Source organism: Phaethon aethereus, assembly GCF_964289735.1.
Source record: "Phaethon aethereus genome assembly, chromosome: 2".
NCBI classification, from domain to species: domain Eukaryota; kingdom Metazoa; phylum Chordata; class Aves; order Phaethontiformes; family Phaethontidae; genus Phaethon; species Phaethon aethereus.
Genome location: NC_138582.1, coordinates 105,921,338 through 105,939,495, shown reverse-complemented (window position 1 = coordinate 105,939,495; position 18,158 = coordinate 105,921,338). Strand labels below are relative to the sequence as shown.

At 39.6% G+C, this 18,158-nt stretch overlaps 1 protein-coding gene across 6 annotated transcripts in view; it reads left to right on the top strand.

Moving 5' to 3' along the window:
• Positions 1-6,314, top strand: part of TGFBR1 (transforming growth factor beta receptor 1) — a gene marked incomplete at both ends in the record, with an annotated part of 28,527 nt that extends 22,213 nt beyond the window's left edge. For all 6 annotated transcript variants that reach the window (XM_082014689.1, XM_082014690.1, XM_082014688.1 and 3 more), the window contains 3 exons: positions 2,989-3,113; positions 3,731-3,861; positions 6,189-6,314. In XM_082014689.1, coding sequence (XP_081870815.1) covers positions 2,989-3,113; positions 3,731-3,861; positions 6,189-6,314 — 382 coding nt within the window. The remainder of the gene's footprint in view (positions 1-2,988; positions 3,114-3,730; positions 3,862-6,188) is intronic.
• Positions 6,315-18,158: the final 11,844 nt, after the last annotated feature.

Here is an 18,158-nt window from a genome sequence, read left to right as displayed (position 1 = left end):
TAAAAAGTGTTTGATATAGGTAGCCCAAATTAATTTGAGCCTTGTCTGTATCAAAGATTGTGACATATGTAAACTTAAGACTCTTAAGACTCTGGTTCCATTCCATAAATACCGTCAAAGTAAACCTTATGTTCCTCTTTAGATAGTTGTCCTCTGCTTGCACTGTGTTATCAGTTGTGGGGAATTTATATGCCTGTACAGTCCTTAGGAGAACTCTCATGTCAGCAGCCCTGTTGAAGTTCTGGACTACTTGGTTGCATTTTTGCTCTTTTGTTGATAGCCCTTGCTTCCTTGTATCTATGTCACTTCCATAAGACACAATAGTGCTGAAAGAGTTCTGAAAAGTCTAATGGTCCTGAAATTTATTTTAAGTAGTGTGTCTTGTGTTCTGCCTACCATCCCTGGTACTAGGAAAAGAAAATCCTAGTATTATGTGACGTGAAATTGTGCTTAGGCTGCTGTGGCTGTTCCAGAGGTTGAGCTATTGCCTGACACTGTATTCCACTTCAGTAGTCTATATGTGTTTGCTTTTTTAGCAGTTAACTGTGCTCTCCAAAGCCCTAGTGTCATTATTTGCCTGCTTCATTAGTATGTCAGCTTGAGATTGACAAGGCAGTGATGTGGAGAAACACACTGAACTCTACTAAACATTACATACTGGATTTAGCTACCAGAGCTATACCAGATTGAGAGCGCAATGCTACAACTGATGTTGACTGATACAGCAGATACCGTTCATTCTTTCCAGCAGCCATCGGGGATGCTGCTGTCAGTAACTCTCAGAATGTGGTCCACACTGACATTTTGCTTGATGTTCCCACATTAGGCCTAGTCGCTAAACAAGGTAACAATCACTTGGATGCCATGACCAGTTTTCAGTCCCTGTTTCTCAGTTTAAAGTCTGTCACAGCTTTTTTTTTTTTTTCTATTGCAGGAAACATTGACAAAGTAAACTATTCTTGTGAGCACAGTTGTTAATTGTAAATCCTATTTGGGTTACACATTAAAAAAAAAAAGAGCCTGGCATGGTTTATGATGGGACTTACAGACTGTGTGATGAATAATCAGTTACTACAAGGGTAGGGAGCCTTTGTTCACAAGGAATCCTTAACAGTGCTGCTTTTTTTTAATCAGCCTTTCGTGTCTATTCCCTCTGTAGTCTTGCTAGGGGCTGTTATAAGTGACTGCTGTATCTTGACAGATTCCAGCAGCTGGGGCTTCCTCCTGCCTGGCTGCTGGAGCCCAGCCTGGCCTGTCAGCAGGGCTGGGCCTCTGTCCATCCTAGGCCTGTGGATGTGGCTGCTGCTTTCTTGAGGCTCAACCACTAGTGAGGTTGGTTGAACACAGACATGTGCAATACTGACAGAGCTGATTACACAGATTGCTATACACCATGTGGTGTCTTCAACACCCACATAAAACACTGTCAGAACTTCTATAAAATTGAAGTATAGACAGCCAAGTCTCCTTCCTTCTCTTCAGCTGATAAGGATTGAACTTCATTAGTGAAAACATACACATGCCCTTCTGTAGCCTCACAGGCCCATGCGTGTTTATGAATCCCTCAACTTGATGTGTCTAATGCCCTCTTCTGTGCTCCACAGGTTTCATACTCACCAGCTGGGTGAGGTTAATGTGCAGTAGCAAGCAGATGCATGTACTCATATGCACACCTACATGCATGGATTCCCTTGAATACCAGTGGAGGCCCTCCCCTTGCCAAACATCCCTGCTTGGACCACCTCTTTGCTGGCTAGACCAGCTTGAAGTTTGCTACTGAATTATACCCATGCATACCTACCATGCATACCACATTTGGGGGAAATATAAACCTTCCAGGCCACCCCAATAGCTGGCACTCAGGCACATAGACTTTATGACCTGTGATTCCCAGTCCAGTTGCTGGTGCTGAGAGGCACTTACTCTGCTGTTTTCTTCCCTGTAGCTGGTACCTGTAAGCATGTGACTGTGAAGCTTGTGACACATGGTCTTACTTCAGTGACTAAAGCAGAGACCCTTATTTGTTCCAGTTGCTGGCACCAGGGGTGCCTTCACACACTGTCTGACTGCAGTTGCTGGCCCAGAATTCATTCACGCTGACTCCCTCCACAGTAGCTCCAGCTATGTTCTCCAAAGTCCTGTGGACACATGCTTCTAGGATCCACAGTTACCCTTCCAGTTGTTGATGCCAAGACCCTCCTTCTCCCCAGTTACTGGCACCCCAGGCCCAAGGGCAACTTCATCCCTGGTCTGACTCCAGCTAACTAACTAACTAGCCCTGAATTCACGCATGCCTGCCTGCAGTTGCTGGCCTGTAGTCCTTAAAACACATGCACATGGGGTTGAGAGTGAGATTGCATAGAAAGATATGTAGGATTTAATAAAAAGATAGGATACACTGCGGTGAGCAGGTGCAGGGTTTGGTCGGACAAGCGTAGTTACTGGCAACTGTTTATGCAACTGGCCCCTTTGATATCCTTTTCTATCTATTGCCCCACTTTTGTTCCTCCCAGTTACCCTTCTCCTAAACATTCCTTGATAAGTGTTGCATAGTCCCACAGGCCTCCCTTGAATATCCACAATCCTACTGTTCCTCTTGTTTTGCAGTTATTAGCGGTTACAATGTCTAGACTGGTCCTCTGTAAAGCTATGCCTGGAGTTTCTTAATAGCCCATCAGTTAGAAACTGGAGACCTTTGGTCTTTGTTACTGTCTCTGTTATCCTGTGTCTATCACGTTTATGATTCTGTTTGTTTATTGTTTCATTTTTTACTTATTCTCCCTATTCTTTTGCTTGTTCCTCTCAGTTTGTTTATATCCCCTTTGCACTGAAAGGCCTTTGATTTGATAACATTAATGAAGCAGATTTTCCTTTGTCTCCTTTTCCACATAAATACTTAAGTTTGGTTTCAAGCTGATCAGTAGCACTGAACTTTTTCTACAGTAAGTATTTATGAAATTAAATGTTTTCGTTTTTTTTTTTTTTTAGGTACATGGCACCTGAAGTTCTAGATGATTCCATAAATATGAAACATTTTGAATCATTCAAACGAGCAGACATATATGCAATGGGATTAGTGTTTTGGGAAATAGCTCGGCGATGTTCAATTGGTGGTATGTGGCAATCTTTACAAAATTGGACATAATAAGGAATTATAAGTAACTTACACAACCTGAATAAACTTGAGTATTTTGCTCTAAAAATGGTGCAAGGTTATAGCCAGTATGTCTTGGACTTTCTCTCTGTTAATCCTGTAAATGATGACTGGGTTATTCAACCTCTTTGTAAATTGATGAATCATACCTGTTGAGGAAAACAAGAAATCTTGTTTTTCTAAAACTTTTATGTAGAGGAGAGAAAAGGGTGAAGTTGAACGTCCTTGAGAGCAAGGGACAAAGACCACAAGTAAGGGCTACCTATAATGTGTTCAGATAACATCTGTGCCTTATTTAAAATAAAACAAAACATGCTATTATAAATTGTATGCTTCCAAGAAGTGTGTGTTCAGTATAACATATGAAAGATTTGATATAGCCTCCATCTTTTCCAAATGTATAAATTTCAAAATTAAAAGTTCTAAGCTATGATTAAGGATTCTTTTTTAAATTGTTTGTCAGTGTTTGTAATGTAAGTTTTAAAAATAAAAGCTAAAGAAGGAAATTGTAAGTAAAAAGTTAAAAATATCTAAGGTAGTGTTAGCTAAAATAAAGCTATTTTCAACCTATTACAGGAATCCATGAAGATTACCAGTTGCCGTACTATGACCTCGTTCCTTCAGATCCTTCCGTTGAAGAAATGAGGAAAGTTGTGTGTGAGCAGAAGTTAAGGCCCAATATTCCAAACAGATGGCAGAGCTGTGAGGTATTAACTAACCTTGCTAAAGCTGCTTTAACGGACACTAGAGCTTTTATTGATTTCAAGGGCTTAAAAATTATGCTTGTTATTGAAGGGAGAAGGGTTGCTTCTAGGAGAACTTAATTTTGTTTTGATTATTGTGGCTTTATTGGGTGTTATTGAGCCTTGATTATACATTAATATTTAATGTAACTTCACAAAAACTAATAGCTAACCCTGTATAAAGGATTCTAGGATCCCTTCCTGTGAAGCATAGGTGATGCTAACATAAACTAAAGCTAATCTGAATTACATTATGCAGGAAGCATCATTGCAAATAAATTGTGCAACTGGGGGTTGTACTGTATCTGGCTGGGATTGATTAGCACCATACAGACTACTATGAAGAAAGTTGTGTTTCAGATTTGTGACCAAAACAGTTTGATAGCACGCTGATGTTTTAGCTATTGCTGAGCAGTGCTTACACAGCTTCAAGGCTTTCTCCGTTTCTCACTCTGCCCGCCCTACTGCTGAGTAGGCTGAGGGTGGACAAGAGGCTGAGAGGGAGCGCAGCTGGAACAGCTGACCCAAGTGGATCAGAGGGATATTCTATACCATGCAGCATCATACTTAGCAATAAAACTGGGGGAGGGGGAGTTTTCCAGGGATTGCTGTTGCTCAGGGACTGGCTGGGCATTGTTCAGATGGCGGTAAGCAATTGTTTTTATATCACTTGTTTTAATTTCTTTTGGCTTGGTTTTCCCCCTTTGCCTATTAAACTGTCTTTATCTCAACAAACAAGTTCTTTCACTTTTGCCCTCCTGATTCTCTCCCCCATCCCACTGTGGGGCAGTGAGTGAGTAGGGGGCTGTGTGGGGCTTAGCTGCCTATTGGAGTTAACCCACAAGAGGGGTAGTAAAGATACATGAGCTAATCAGGTCTGTGCGAAACTGTTTGTAACTAGGCTGGTTATCTCTTTCAAGATGTGGAATGGCTAGTTGTGCTTAGTACTCTGCCCGCACAGCAGTACTGCTTGTTGGGACACGAATATCTTCAACAGTGCTGTGCTGCCTCATGTGGATGCTCGCTTGGACCTAACTCACTCAGGGGTCTTTGCTGTATCACTGTATAGTAAAGGAATATCCTACAGACTAGCCAAAGTAGTAAATGCCCTTAAGAATTTACATCCAAAGCTGTGGTTGCCTTAGTATTTTGTGTGTGTCAGAATTTGTACTGTATGCACTTACTGAAAGATGAACACAGTTATTAGGAAGCTGGGACTTCAGTAAGCCAAAGACTTAGAACTGAAGTGTGCATGAAACCACCACTCCTGACAATGCCTCTGTAGAATTGCTTGCTTGATTCTGGGGTCAGTTCATTATGCTGGTAGTCACTGCACAGGCAGTAGCATGCACAGCAGCCAGCTCTTGCCTTTCCAGCCAATGAAAGGCTGCAGTAGGCTACAGGAGAAGTAAGAGTTTGAGGTACGATGTATTTTAGATGGAAGAGGGCTCTGGGTTGTGGCATGTGTGAAATGAATAGATGGGTGAAGTCCTGAGATAAGAGATTGGCCAAGAAGAATGCAGGCAGGAGGGAAAAGTGATGATACATGCCAGTGGACTGTACAGTCATTGTTTAAATGCTGCCATTCCAATCCTGCAAACATACTTGGCAGCTTGTTATAATACAGCTTTGAGTGTAAAATCTTGGAATGTAGAACAATTACTTTGTTTCATCTTCAGCTTTTGTTATTTACATTGTTACTTGTATAGTAGCAGTCACAGATTTCAAAGAATGGCTGTTAGAAGGATAAAAAGAGTGCAGTGTCAGAGTCATTGCAGTGTCAGAGTCATTACAGAGCTTCAATTTGAGGAAGACCGTTGATAAACTTCTGAACGGCTACACATTGAATTAACTCCTTAAAAAGACATTTATATCTGAAGGAAGTGATTGAGTACATTCCCAGCTACACAGTACTTCTGTGCAAATACAGAGTACTTCCTATTTTATTACTGCTTTTCAACTGGAGGTACAATAAAAAAGAGTGTATTTTTGTCTAATGCAAAAATTCAGAAAACTGTTACAGACAAGCTACTAATTTTTCATTAAAATATTTTTGCATGGGCCAAAATTCTACTGAAAAATACTAGTCCTGCTATATGGTGTTTTAAAGGATTTTATTTTTCTGTAAAAAAAGTAAAAATTTGAGGGGTTTTTATACAAGACGCTCTTCCATGCATCTGTAGTACTAGTAATAGACTTCAGAAATGCATGAAGAGGCTAAGGGAAAAAGAGAGGTTACATGGGCTACACTGGAAGAGCAGTACATATAATTATTTGTCTTTCCTTTGCAGGCATTACGAGTAATGGCAAAAATTATGCGGGAATGCTGGTATGCCAATGGAGCTGCTAGGCTAACAGCTTTGCGCATTAAGAAAACATTATCCCAACTTAGTCAACAGGAGGGGATAAAGATGTAATCCTGGATTTGCTACCGAAGAATACTGTAAAAATCCATATCTGCACCAGAGTGGCGTGTTAAGAAGGTTAATTGTTCTACCTCATTGGGGGAACAGAAGGATATTGCTGCCTTTTAGTACTTCATAGGAACGTCACTTATTAGGATTTTTGTGGACGTGCTAAACGGTTGTGTTGGGTCCTTTCTGTGCACTATGAACCTCTTTCCCAGGTTACTTACAAAACATTGTGTAGTATAGTTTTATTTTTATTAACCTATAATTTTTTATTTGGAAAGTTGATAGCTGGTCTTAACTTCTGGTTAACTGTGCTAAAAATAGGAGGTCACTCTTAAAACAGAACTGGTTCACTATATTGTTCTGGAGTGCATTGATGGCTCTTTAATCAACTTTATTCCTGGCTGGTACATTGACTATCCTGAACCACTGTATGGTTCTTTGATTCAGATTGTGAATGTACTGTTGGAGTATGCTTTACTAGCTATTAACGTAGTATATCTTTTGGACTCTTACCTTGATTTACAAATTGACCTCATTCAGTTGTGGGAACATAGTTTATGCAACTATACTTTATACATGATTACTGGGCTTTTTCCACTTTTCCAGAACATTACATTGCCTTCAAAATAGATTGTATTATACCAGTAAGTGCCGCTTTTGAGTCTTTTAATGCAAAACAGTAGGAGCGTACAAAGCCTATGGTACTTTTGGTTTCAAAAATACAAGTTAAAAATCAACTGTTCCTTTGCCTAGCTAAGATCTAATTCACACTCCTTTTGGCGAGTACAATATTAAAGGATTACCTTTAATTTTACCAAAATCTGACTCTTTAAACCACTGTAGGAGTTTTAAATAGTGTAAGCTAGTTAATTCACTGTCATATTTTATATTTGTCAAGTCATGAGTCATAATTATATACAAGATTTATCAAATTATACTTCTAAAATGCTTCAAATACCTGTCTACTTCAGAAAAGTAGCAAGAGGAGTAAGATGTTCTTAAGGGAGATTTTGCTCCATTAAATCAAATATGAAAAACATATTTTCCGTGCAGTTCTGCAGAGTCTTAAGGCTCAAAGAACAATATTTGCAATTAGATGAGGATTAAGTGCACCTGTAATTAGGGAGAGTTATTTGGGCTTTTGTACTAGAAAGTTCAAAGCTGCTTATAAATTTTATGTGCATATTTTTTTTTGTGTGTGTGCCTCATACACAGAAAGTGGTGAGCTGCAGGTCTTTAGATACAAATACCAGAGGATTCCAGCAATCCTCTTCATAGTTACAAGAACAAAGCTCATGGTGTCTTGTGTTGTCGTAGGAACACAAAAGAATATGCATGGCTTTAGTCAAGATTTGCCTGGGATTTTAAGGATATCACAAGAGTTTTTGCAAACTTGTTTAGAAATGGAATTGCTTCCTGACCAAATGTACAAGTTCTGGAGGGGACTGGGGGAATTAATGAGGAAAATTCTCTTTAAAAAAAACCCTACTGTTACAGGATTATTTTCTTTTTAATTGCAGTTCTAGGAGGAGTCTGGTTGACCTTTGGTTTCATTAATGCCCAAAACACTCAATAGTATTTCCGTATGTAACTGTCTGGTAATAAATATGCCACCTAACCTCCTACTCACCAAAACACGTCAGTTTCCATCCTATTATGCAAGACACAGAGCAACCTTAAGTCTGCTTCCTGTTCATCCTTCAGCATACAGTCTACTGAGACTGTATGATTCTGGTAGTATTTTTTTTCACGCTAGTAGCAGGTGGTTGCTAACAGAAGCATAGTTGAGATCGTGTTCCATGGTCTGTGATATATGGTAGTTAAAGCAGTAAGATGGATGGGTCCTAGTAAGAAGAGGCTATATATATGTGACATAAGCATTAGGACTTTGCTAGCTTTTGCGTATTTCCAAATTCTTAGTGCTTGCTTGGAGATAGGTTTAAATGATGTGGGAAATACAGACCTTCAGATGTTGAACTGCAAATAATTAAATGCTTTATGCAGCCATCTTTATGGATTAATTTACTCATATTGGAAGATGGCATCCAGGAGCAGAGGAAAAAATAAGAGAAGTTCTTAGAAAACAATTGGGTTTAAACATATGTACAGCTGTCACACTTATGTTTGTTTGGCATTATCTGACCAGTCATGTGCTTCAGGCCTCTATCAGTCAAAGCTGGATCAAAAATTAATTCATGTAGGTATTTTAAATAAACTATGCCTTTGTGCAGATGGACAGCTGTGCACCACAGAGTTTTTCAGTTATGATTGTTCTAAAAAAATTGTTGAATATAACTGAACTCCCAAGTCTATCCAGCTGGCATGCCTCTCTCATAAGTTCTATGTTTCTAGACAAATCTTGAAAGAAAACAGGTCATCATCAAAGTAGAACTTACTGTAGCTCCATACTAATTTCAAAGGCCTCCTATTTAAATAATTTGTTAACTTGTTAAATTGAGTTTTTCATAGGCGCATACCTGGATCTTTACCATAGATACAAATGGTATAGTTCCTACTTCAGAATAATCAGACACACTTCAGATTTTTATAGTAATCTTGATGGTAACATGAGAGAGCTTCCAATACAACTCATCAGATAATTTAATTAGTGACTTTTTTTAGCACCTACAAAACCTTCTCACCATAATGTTTAGTTTCCTAAAATATAAGGAGCAGTTCTGTTGCATTTAAAAGAGAATCTGTGGCAGCTGAACAGCATCATGGTATGCAGATTATTCAGTCAACGGTACAGTGGTTTGTTACACCTGTCTCATCTCAACTACCTACTAGTCTTCATTGTCCTGAATTGCTAGCAACTATTCTTACACTCTTCTAATTTTTCGCTTTGTAATAGAAGCTTGCAAAAACAAAGCACAGGAAGGATGCTTGATACTGTGTGTGACATTTAGGGATGTTATTTTGGGACAACCTTATTCATATTGGAATGCAGAACAGGAAAATTCTGAATAGAGCTATATGTATCCTCAGTTCTGACACCACAACTTCAAGCTTTGTTCTTCTTTTCCATTGTATAAACTGAACACCTTTTACAAAGGCTGTGTCTGTATATATTATGTAACTTTAAATGTCACCTGTGTAAGATCATATCTTATATATATGGACACAGGTACACATAAGTATTTTTTAAATTAAGATTGTAATATCACCAGATCTGCTCTTGGAAATCCAGGGGGACCAAAATATTTTAGCATTCAAAATATTAATTTTGTATCATTTCAAGTATATACCAAAACAGTTTCCGATGAATACTGATGCAAATGTTTATTGTAAATATTACATACATTATACATTCACTTAAGTTTTGTGGATTTAATCAATTTGACATTTTAGTAGCATTGAAGCCTCAGTTTGGTTTACAGACTTGTGACCAGGTGGATATGGACATGGAGAATAACAAGCATTGGAAATGGACTGATGCTGAAAAGTCCGAAACTTTGTTTTTTGAATGCTGGAATTCTTCAGGGACCTTCCAACCCTAAAAGCTGGAATTCTGGGATGTTTCTCAAGCTGACTTTCCAAGTATGACACACTGTCACCCTCAAATGGTTTCACTTGTAATCCTAAGAAAGACTTTGTTATATAAGGTAAAGACATTGGGATTGACTGTACGGGGACATGAAGGTGTCAAATGAAATAAGAGGCTATTTTATTTTTTTCAGTAATGGTTCTGAGTGTGATTGCCATGAAATTCACCTTTTATTTAGCTTCTTGTTTATATTGTGCCATTGAAACGACTGCAAGGTGTTAATCATTTTGTGTTTAAAAAAAAAAAAAAACTTCACCATATCAGTTGCTTTAAACTCAAATTACCTCTTAAAAGACCAAGGTACATTTACCTCATGTGTATATAATGTTTAATATTTTTCAAAACATTCTCCAAGTCTGCAGTTACATGTTTCTAGAAATATGGGTATTACTAAATTTACAACATCAGCGGTACTAAATGTATTATCTGGTGCCCCAAAACACTTTAATTTTCTGTATTTTATTGTATTAGCAAGTTTGCTGCTTTGTCACTGTAGCACCTGCCATTACATAGCTGTGTGGATACTGCCTTGTAAATTTTACTTTTTGGATGATTTGAGGATCCTGTACAGATGAGTGTCACTTTTTTTAAACCTTACAAAATTGTGCATTTCCCTTACATTTCTGCAAATATGTATTGTATTTGTAGAGTATACATTTCAATGGATTGTAAATAGGACCGTAGAAGAGTGGATGCTTATGTTAAGTGCTAACACTACAGTAGAGAGATTAAAGCAGTGAAAATAAATAACTTTTTTCAAAATGTGTGAGTTGTCTTTCAGAGGAAGAAGTTGCAGGTAGGTATGGGTTTGGGTGTGATGTTCTTACCTGGCAAAATGTGGGTTTGCTGTAAATTCCTTTCCTCAGCAGGAATTCCTGCTGGTATAAAAATGATAAAGGGGTTTGCTAATGCTTAGGCAATCAGTCTCATGTATGATATGCAGATAATGATAAAGTGTCTGACCTTCCTTGTGTCCTACACTAATGTTCGAGAAAGTACCTTGCTGGCATCTCTGATGTTTTGGACAAAATAACCAATGACAAAGTGTTCCTTCTCCCCGTTTATATTTACAGAGAATCATAGAATGGTTTGGGTTAGAAGGAACCTTAAAGAGCATCAACTTCTAATGCCCCTGCCATGGGCAGGGACCCCTTCCACTTGACCAGGTTGCTCAAAGCCCTATCCAGCCTGACCTTGAACACTTCCAGGGATGGGACATCCACAACTTCTCTGGGCAACCTGTTCCAGTGCCTCATCACCCTCCCAGTAAAGAATTTCTTCCTTATCTACCCTCTTTTAGTTTAAAACTATTACCCCTTTTTCTGTTGCAACAGGCCCTGCTAAAAAAGACTGTCCCTATCTTTCTTATACTCCCCCTTTACGTACCGGAAGGCTGCAATAAGGTCTCCCTAGAGCCTTCTTCAGGCTCAACAACCCCAATGCTGTCAGCCTGTCCTCATAGGAGAGGTGCTCCAGGCCTTTGGTCATCTTTGTGGCCCTGGACTCAGCTAATTGGTGAAGTTGGGGGGCTGCAGTGATCATGCACTGATGCAATTCACAGTCCTGAGGGGTATGGGACAGGTGAAGAGTAAATTCAGGACCCTGAACTTCAGGAAAGCAAACTTCCAGCTCTTCAGGGAGTTGGTCAATAGGACCCCTTGGGGAAACTGCCCTTGGGGACGAAGGAGCAGAACAGAGCTGGCAGAAATTAAAGGACACTTTCCATAGAGCACAAGAGCTCTTGATCCCCAGGTGTAAGACATCAGGAAGTGAAGGCAAGAGACCAGCATGTCTGAGTTGAGACCTGCTGGGCGAACTAAAGGGCAAGAAGGAAATGCATAGGTAGTGGGAGCAGGGGCAAGTATCCTGGGATGAGTACAGGGATGTTGGCCAGTTGTATAGGGATGGGGTCAGGAGGGCCAAGGTGTGGCTGAAGTTTGCAAGGGATGCAAACATAATAAGAAGGGCTTCTATAGGCATGTCAGCCAGAGAAGGAAGGTCAAAGTAAAGCATCCCCCCCACCCACCTTGATGAGCAAGACTGGCAAGCTGCTAACAATGGACAAGGGAGAAGGCTTAGATACTCGGTGACTTATTTGCCTGTCTTGACTGGCAGTGTCTCTTCCACACATCTCAAGTGGATGGACTGCAAGATGGGGACTGGAAGAGCAAAGTCCTTTTAAAAAGGGTAGCAAGGGGGAACCTGGGAACTACCAACCTGTCAGCCTCACCTCTGTGCCTGGGAAGATCATGGAATTTCCACAGCCCGTTCGTGACATGAGCTCCCTCACTTGCATGCCCCTTGACACAGAACACTTCACAGGTGACTGCTTTTGCTTTGGCCCCTTACTGCTTGAAATTTGCAGGATGAAACATCTGCATTGTCTGCTTGAAATTTGCAGAATGAAATGTTGGTATGGACAGTGACTCCAGTATCCTTAATGTTCAAAATCCCTCCTAGATTTTTATGCATAAAGCAGTTCAAAAATATACAGTAAAATAGAGCAAACTTCAATGCTTTATTTCTTCTGCATTAATTTTCTGGTTGAAATAAGTTGCAATTGCAATAGTTCAATGAGCAACTTGCAGAACTAGACTTCTGTAGTGCTTTATGATATCATCCTGGGAAATATCTAAGCACGAGCTAGATATAATTTCTTTAATGAAATTGCTTGGGAGAAAAAGGAAGGAGGGTTACAAGACGAGAGATCATTCCTGAGTATTATCTCGAGCAAAGGGATCATTATCATGTCATCCGTATTTTAATTGCAAAAAAACAGCTGTTCCAGTTGGAATTCTTAAAATCTGTGCTTTAAAGAATACTTTGTTTACAACAGCCCTTAAGAAAACCAGAAAGATAGAAAAAGAATCAAATCAAAAGAGCAGTGATGGCACTTTGAAGTACTAGCTCGTTAGTTTCCATATATCTATCAACATGAGTTTCCTTTGGTGTCCATCTCTTAGACTTGATTAAGAAAGCAGCTGTGCCCTGAGGTAAATATAAAACCTATGAGATACTGCAATCTTTATAGATCTAAATTAGTTTGAGTTTCTCATTTAAAGGTTGATGCAGTCCTGGGTTACAGTAATATTTACACATGGTAACTGACGTCCTGTAGATTCCATATTTGATCAGAAAAACAGGAGTTTTAGAAGAAATTTGGGGTTTTTTTTTTTTTTCTGCACTCCTGAGGGTTTTCATTACATCCACACACCTTATCTAACTGGTGTTGCAAAAACTAGCTGGTCTGCCAAAAGCAGAGACAGACATGCACTTGTGAAGTAGCAGTAGTGTTTAAGGAGCTTCCAAGACTAGCTCTACGTTACTGATTCCTAAGAGGTAACTGCTCAGGCAGTGGTCTAGTCACTGGGGTTTTCATGTGTTTTGGTGTGTTTGGTTTTCCTTTATAGTCTTAAGCGCTACTGGAGGTGATTTATATAGGCCAAAGTTCAGGAAGCTGTCGTCTTTCAAGATGATCTGTTTACCATGTCTAAGATGATGGAGTACAGTAACTTTATAAATTATTACACATTTTTTACATATGAGTGACTGATTAGGTTATGAATCAATCCCTCAAATCCAGAATGGTCTGCTTTTTCTGGCTGCCTGGCAGCCTCTTTCAAACTGTCTCCCTAGATGAATCCCAACACCAAGGAAGCAGGACCTGCAAGTCCTAGCAGTGTATGCGATTGTGGGCCTGAAAGAGGTGGCCAGGCTGAAGGTACATTGGCTCATCCACTTTTCACAAAGGAAGTACCTTGAATAATTGATGGAAGAAATCAAAGCTGATTCTCAAGCAAAGTTGTTCGTGCCAGGCCCTACTCAAAGAAATGCATTGGAAAATTTCCATAAAAGCAAGGAAAGGGTATTTAAAACCAGAGATGATCATGATGATCACGGAGAGGAAAGGAGGTGAGACAGCTGGCCACCACTTGGCATTGCTTAGGCACAGTTTAGTATGGACTGATGGCTTTTTATCCAGGCAAGTATCTCCAATACCCTATTCAAAACAGCACCGAGACAGTGACATGCACACTGAGAAATTAAATAATCTTCCTTGAGGAAGGCTTGGAAGTCATCTGACAACCTAAGAACAACCATAGGGAAAAAAAAAAATCATAGCAAGGAACATAATGCAGGTATTTTTGAAGCTTTCAATAAAGAAGTGTCTGTGCAAGACTACAAACATGATCTTATGCAATAAAAATTCAAAAGATGTGAAAATGATAAATTAAATCAAGGATGAAAAATCAAGGCTAAGAAAGTGAGAAAGAAACCAAGCTGTATTTCTAGCAGTTCTCATGCCATCTGTGCATATGAGGAGGTGCTAGACAGAATTTTGCTGATGCATCCCATTTTGAAGGCGATATTGAAGATAACACAAATATTGCATTGTCTGTACTGTTATTTTTGTTCTTTCATACAGAAAATCATCCCCAAATCAGTTTGTTTTCAGATGGACTTTGAACAACAACAACAAAAAGACCCCAAAACATGGGCTGTTGTAATCTAGGCAGCTAGAACACTGAGATACAGAGAAAGCACAGCTCTCTGGTAGAGAAAAGAGTGAAATGATAACAACTGAAGGAAAATACGCTCCTTATGTAGGAAGAAAACCATGATTCTTTTTATATATCAGCCATCTCCTGTATCGTGAAAGGACATAAAGCAAGCTGGAAAATACTGATGTAGTAGATTATGTTTCTTTTGTGAATGTAGGGGATAAGTTACCCCTGATTATTCCACTCTGCAAAGGGCATCTTGCTGAGGGCTTAAGGGAGCCGGAAAAAAAAGTGAGCTTTGGCATCCTAGTCTGTGATGAGGCTTCTTCCCTTGTTTTCACAGAAAAGCAACTTGCTTTATCTTATAGCAAGTACTACTGGGCTGCTCTAACCTTTCTGTTAGCAGACGCAGTCCATGTGTCAGTCTCCCGCTGCATGCTCCGATTCACCCCGCAGTCCCACGGAGAAGGACCATAGTTAATTCATGTGGTACAAACGCGCAGGGCAATTGTAGCCAAGTAGCATACCGGGGAATGAGAAGACCATATCCGCAGGTAGGACAGAGGTTCGCTGCAGTCGGGAAAATTCCAGCATTGCTAATGTCTCCAGCCTGCCCACTGTAACAGTTGCATGATCTTGGCTGGAAAAAGGAGGTTTTCCATTCAGGTGTGTTTCTACGCATGTGCAGTGATGTCATGCTGCAGTTAGCAAAGCTACACTTGGATCTCTTGGGAAGGGGGAGCTTTTTGTGCCAGCAGCTCTACAACTGCTAGTGTTTTCCCTAGGTTCACAGCACAGCACTCTCGCCTCTTCTGCCAAGAGTCCAGGAATTAAGGTGCACTGAGAAATAGAAATTTGAAGAAGCTGTTGTGTTTTACAGCCCCCTAAGTTCAGCTGCAGGCATGTCTGATTGATACACCTTGCACGTTTTTGTTCTTGTCTTCAAAGTCACCATTTCGTAAACAAGATGGACGTTCAGGATATTTTAATATATTCAAGGTCATTACTGAAGTGATCTTCAAAAGTTATCCCTGGTGTTTCACTGTGACGGGAGAGTGTCTGGATTCTCCTTCCATTTTCAGACATTCATTTTCCACTGTTTCATATAGTTTGAGTCCACTCAGGCAATTTAAGTATCTAAGTTACACATCTAGAGTAGGTTCAGTTGCATAAACAAAGGCTTCAACGCCATAATAACGTCTGGGATATCTCACACGTTGACTTAAGCAGATTGATACAACACAAAAGCAAGATAGACACGCGTCTTGCTGCAGTGACAGCTGGCATGCCCCGGCATGTCTAAAATGATATTAACAGTTGTGTTTAGCCTGAAACCTGTCCTAAGAGTGGGATGATGTGAATGTGTGTGTGTATGAGATTATATACATAGATATCTGAAGACTGTAAAGATAGCAACTGGCCTCTTTGTAACTGCAGTAGGAGTTTATCAGTTTGGGGCTTAGTTATTGTTTTGTTTGCTTCATAGGCATCTTTCATCTTACTTGTGGTTAGACTGACGCTGTTATTTTAAGTTGCTCTTGTGCAGGCGAGAGTTGAATGCAAATACTTATATCCTCAATGTAAGAAGGACATCAAACTGTCAGAGTCTGTCGCCCAGAGGAGAGTGGCCAAGATGGTGAAGGGTCTCAAGGGCAAGACTTAGGAGGAGCAGCTGAGGTCACTTGGTTTGTTCAGCTTGGAGAAGAGAAGGCTGAGGGATGGCCTCATGGCAGTCAACAACTTCCTCAAGGCGGGCAGCGGCGGGGAAAGTGCTGATCTCCTCTCTCTGGTGACCAGTGATAGGATACGAGGAAACGGAATGAAGCTGCATCAGGGGAAGTTCAGACTAGCCATTAGGAAAAGGTCCTTCACTGAGAGGGTGGTCGCTCACTGAAACAGGCTCCTCAGGTCACCAAGCCCATCAGACCTCAAGGAGTGTCTGGGCAACGCTCTTAGTCAAATGGTTTCGTTTCAGGTAGTCCTGTGAAGAGCAAGGAGATGATCCTTATGGGTCCCTTCCAGCTCAAGATACTCTATAATTCTGTGATTCTACTTGTGGCATTCTTTTTGAAGCATGAGCACAAAAAGAGAGCAGTGAGGAGGGAGGTTAAAGACCGTCTGTGCTCCTGTAGCTCACAAATATCTATAGTGTTTTAATTCAGTTTTCATTTTGTAGACCTAGTAAGGACTAAGTTTTTAGTAGAATGTGCACAATAAAATCCATTTGTAATTTAATCAGTCTGTCCAAACTCTGCTGGTACATAGGTAGATATTTTCTGCTGGTATAAAGGTAGATATTTTTGCTTATAAAACATTGATATACATTTTTTCCACAGCTGAAGCTGTTAAATCCGTGCTGTTTAAATGCATTTGTGAGGTGAATTCATATGGTTGTCAGAATTGCTCCTTCGTTCAGCAGTATTTTGCTTTGGTGATCCTGAATGGTGATACATATGTTTTCCAGAAAAGATGTTTCATTCTTCTGGAATACGGAGAAATGTCATGCAGGACTGCACCCTCAGTAGGTCAGGTTGTTGTATGTTGTTACGGAAATCTCTGTAATTGGGAAGATCAGTGAAAAGCCATTACTTTCAAGGTATGAGAGTTTTCATTTCTATTATTCTGATTAATGTATTTAATAAACAGATTAGTAAATATGAAACTACTTTTCATATGTTTGTTTTTTAATTACAAATCTATCTGGGTATGGCAAGTATTTTGACATGGTTACTATATGATTTATTGCTTTCACACTGTTAAAGTTTTTTGGTATTTGGATTCTGGTTTTGTTGCAACTGACTGTGCTATTTAGATCAAAATGGGACACTTCCTTGCCACAAAAACCTTATATACCAAGACACAGAACTCTTCTGTGCAGGGGATCACAAGCATTCTGTTCTTGCAAAGTGTTTTTGTTTGTCAGCCTAGTTCTTCATTGCACTATACAGGCTTGAAGTTTGTCATTTCCCACACTCAGTTTTGTATGTGTCTTATTTACTGATATATTTTTAAAAAGTTTATAGAGAAGGAGGACTCGCTTAACTGACCAAGAAATCAGGTTGTGGTTAAAAACCTATTTCCTTTCTTTTCCTTTTTTTTTTTTTTTTAATGCCTTTATTCTCCTCGCTGCAATACCTGGAATTTTCTGTTCTGTCAATGTACTTAGTAAAAAATTGGAACAATTTACATTTGCTTCTTTGACTGCCGTGTTCAGACAACATGCATTTGTTGCCTCTCTTCTGTTTTTTCTGTTTCCTTAGTTTCAAAGGCATAAGCTTAACAGTCATGTAGGTAGATTGATTTGCTACCTGGAAGGAACAAGACAGGCTGCTATGTAATGATGTCTGCCTCTATTTTATGTGGCTACTTCATGTTAAAGTGCAATTAATCAGAGGCAATTAGTTTCCTTGCAATGAGTTCTAAAAGCTTCTACGAACTGTAATACTTCCATGGGCCTGGCAGAAAATTTGAGATAGGTGAAGTAGAAGCAGGTACACAAACTGGTCATATGCTTTCTTTTTTTTGGTATCTGATGCAATACAATCCAGTACTGATACTTTTCTTATTTGTCATAAGCCCTATTGTAGTGCTGCTAATTCTGTCATTTTTGGCAATCACAGCCTGTCACAAAATTGGTCAAACTCAAATGCATCAGTTATATGTGCACATTGATGCTGAACACGTAAAATAAAGTATTTGCTTTTTAAATATTTCATTTAATACTCAGTGCAAAGTCTAGCTGATTTGGACAATAGTATTTTCTTAATACTGAAAGGGGAGGAGGCGGCAATTTTAAGT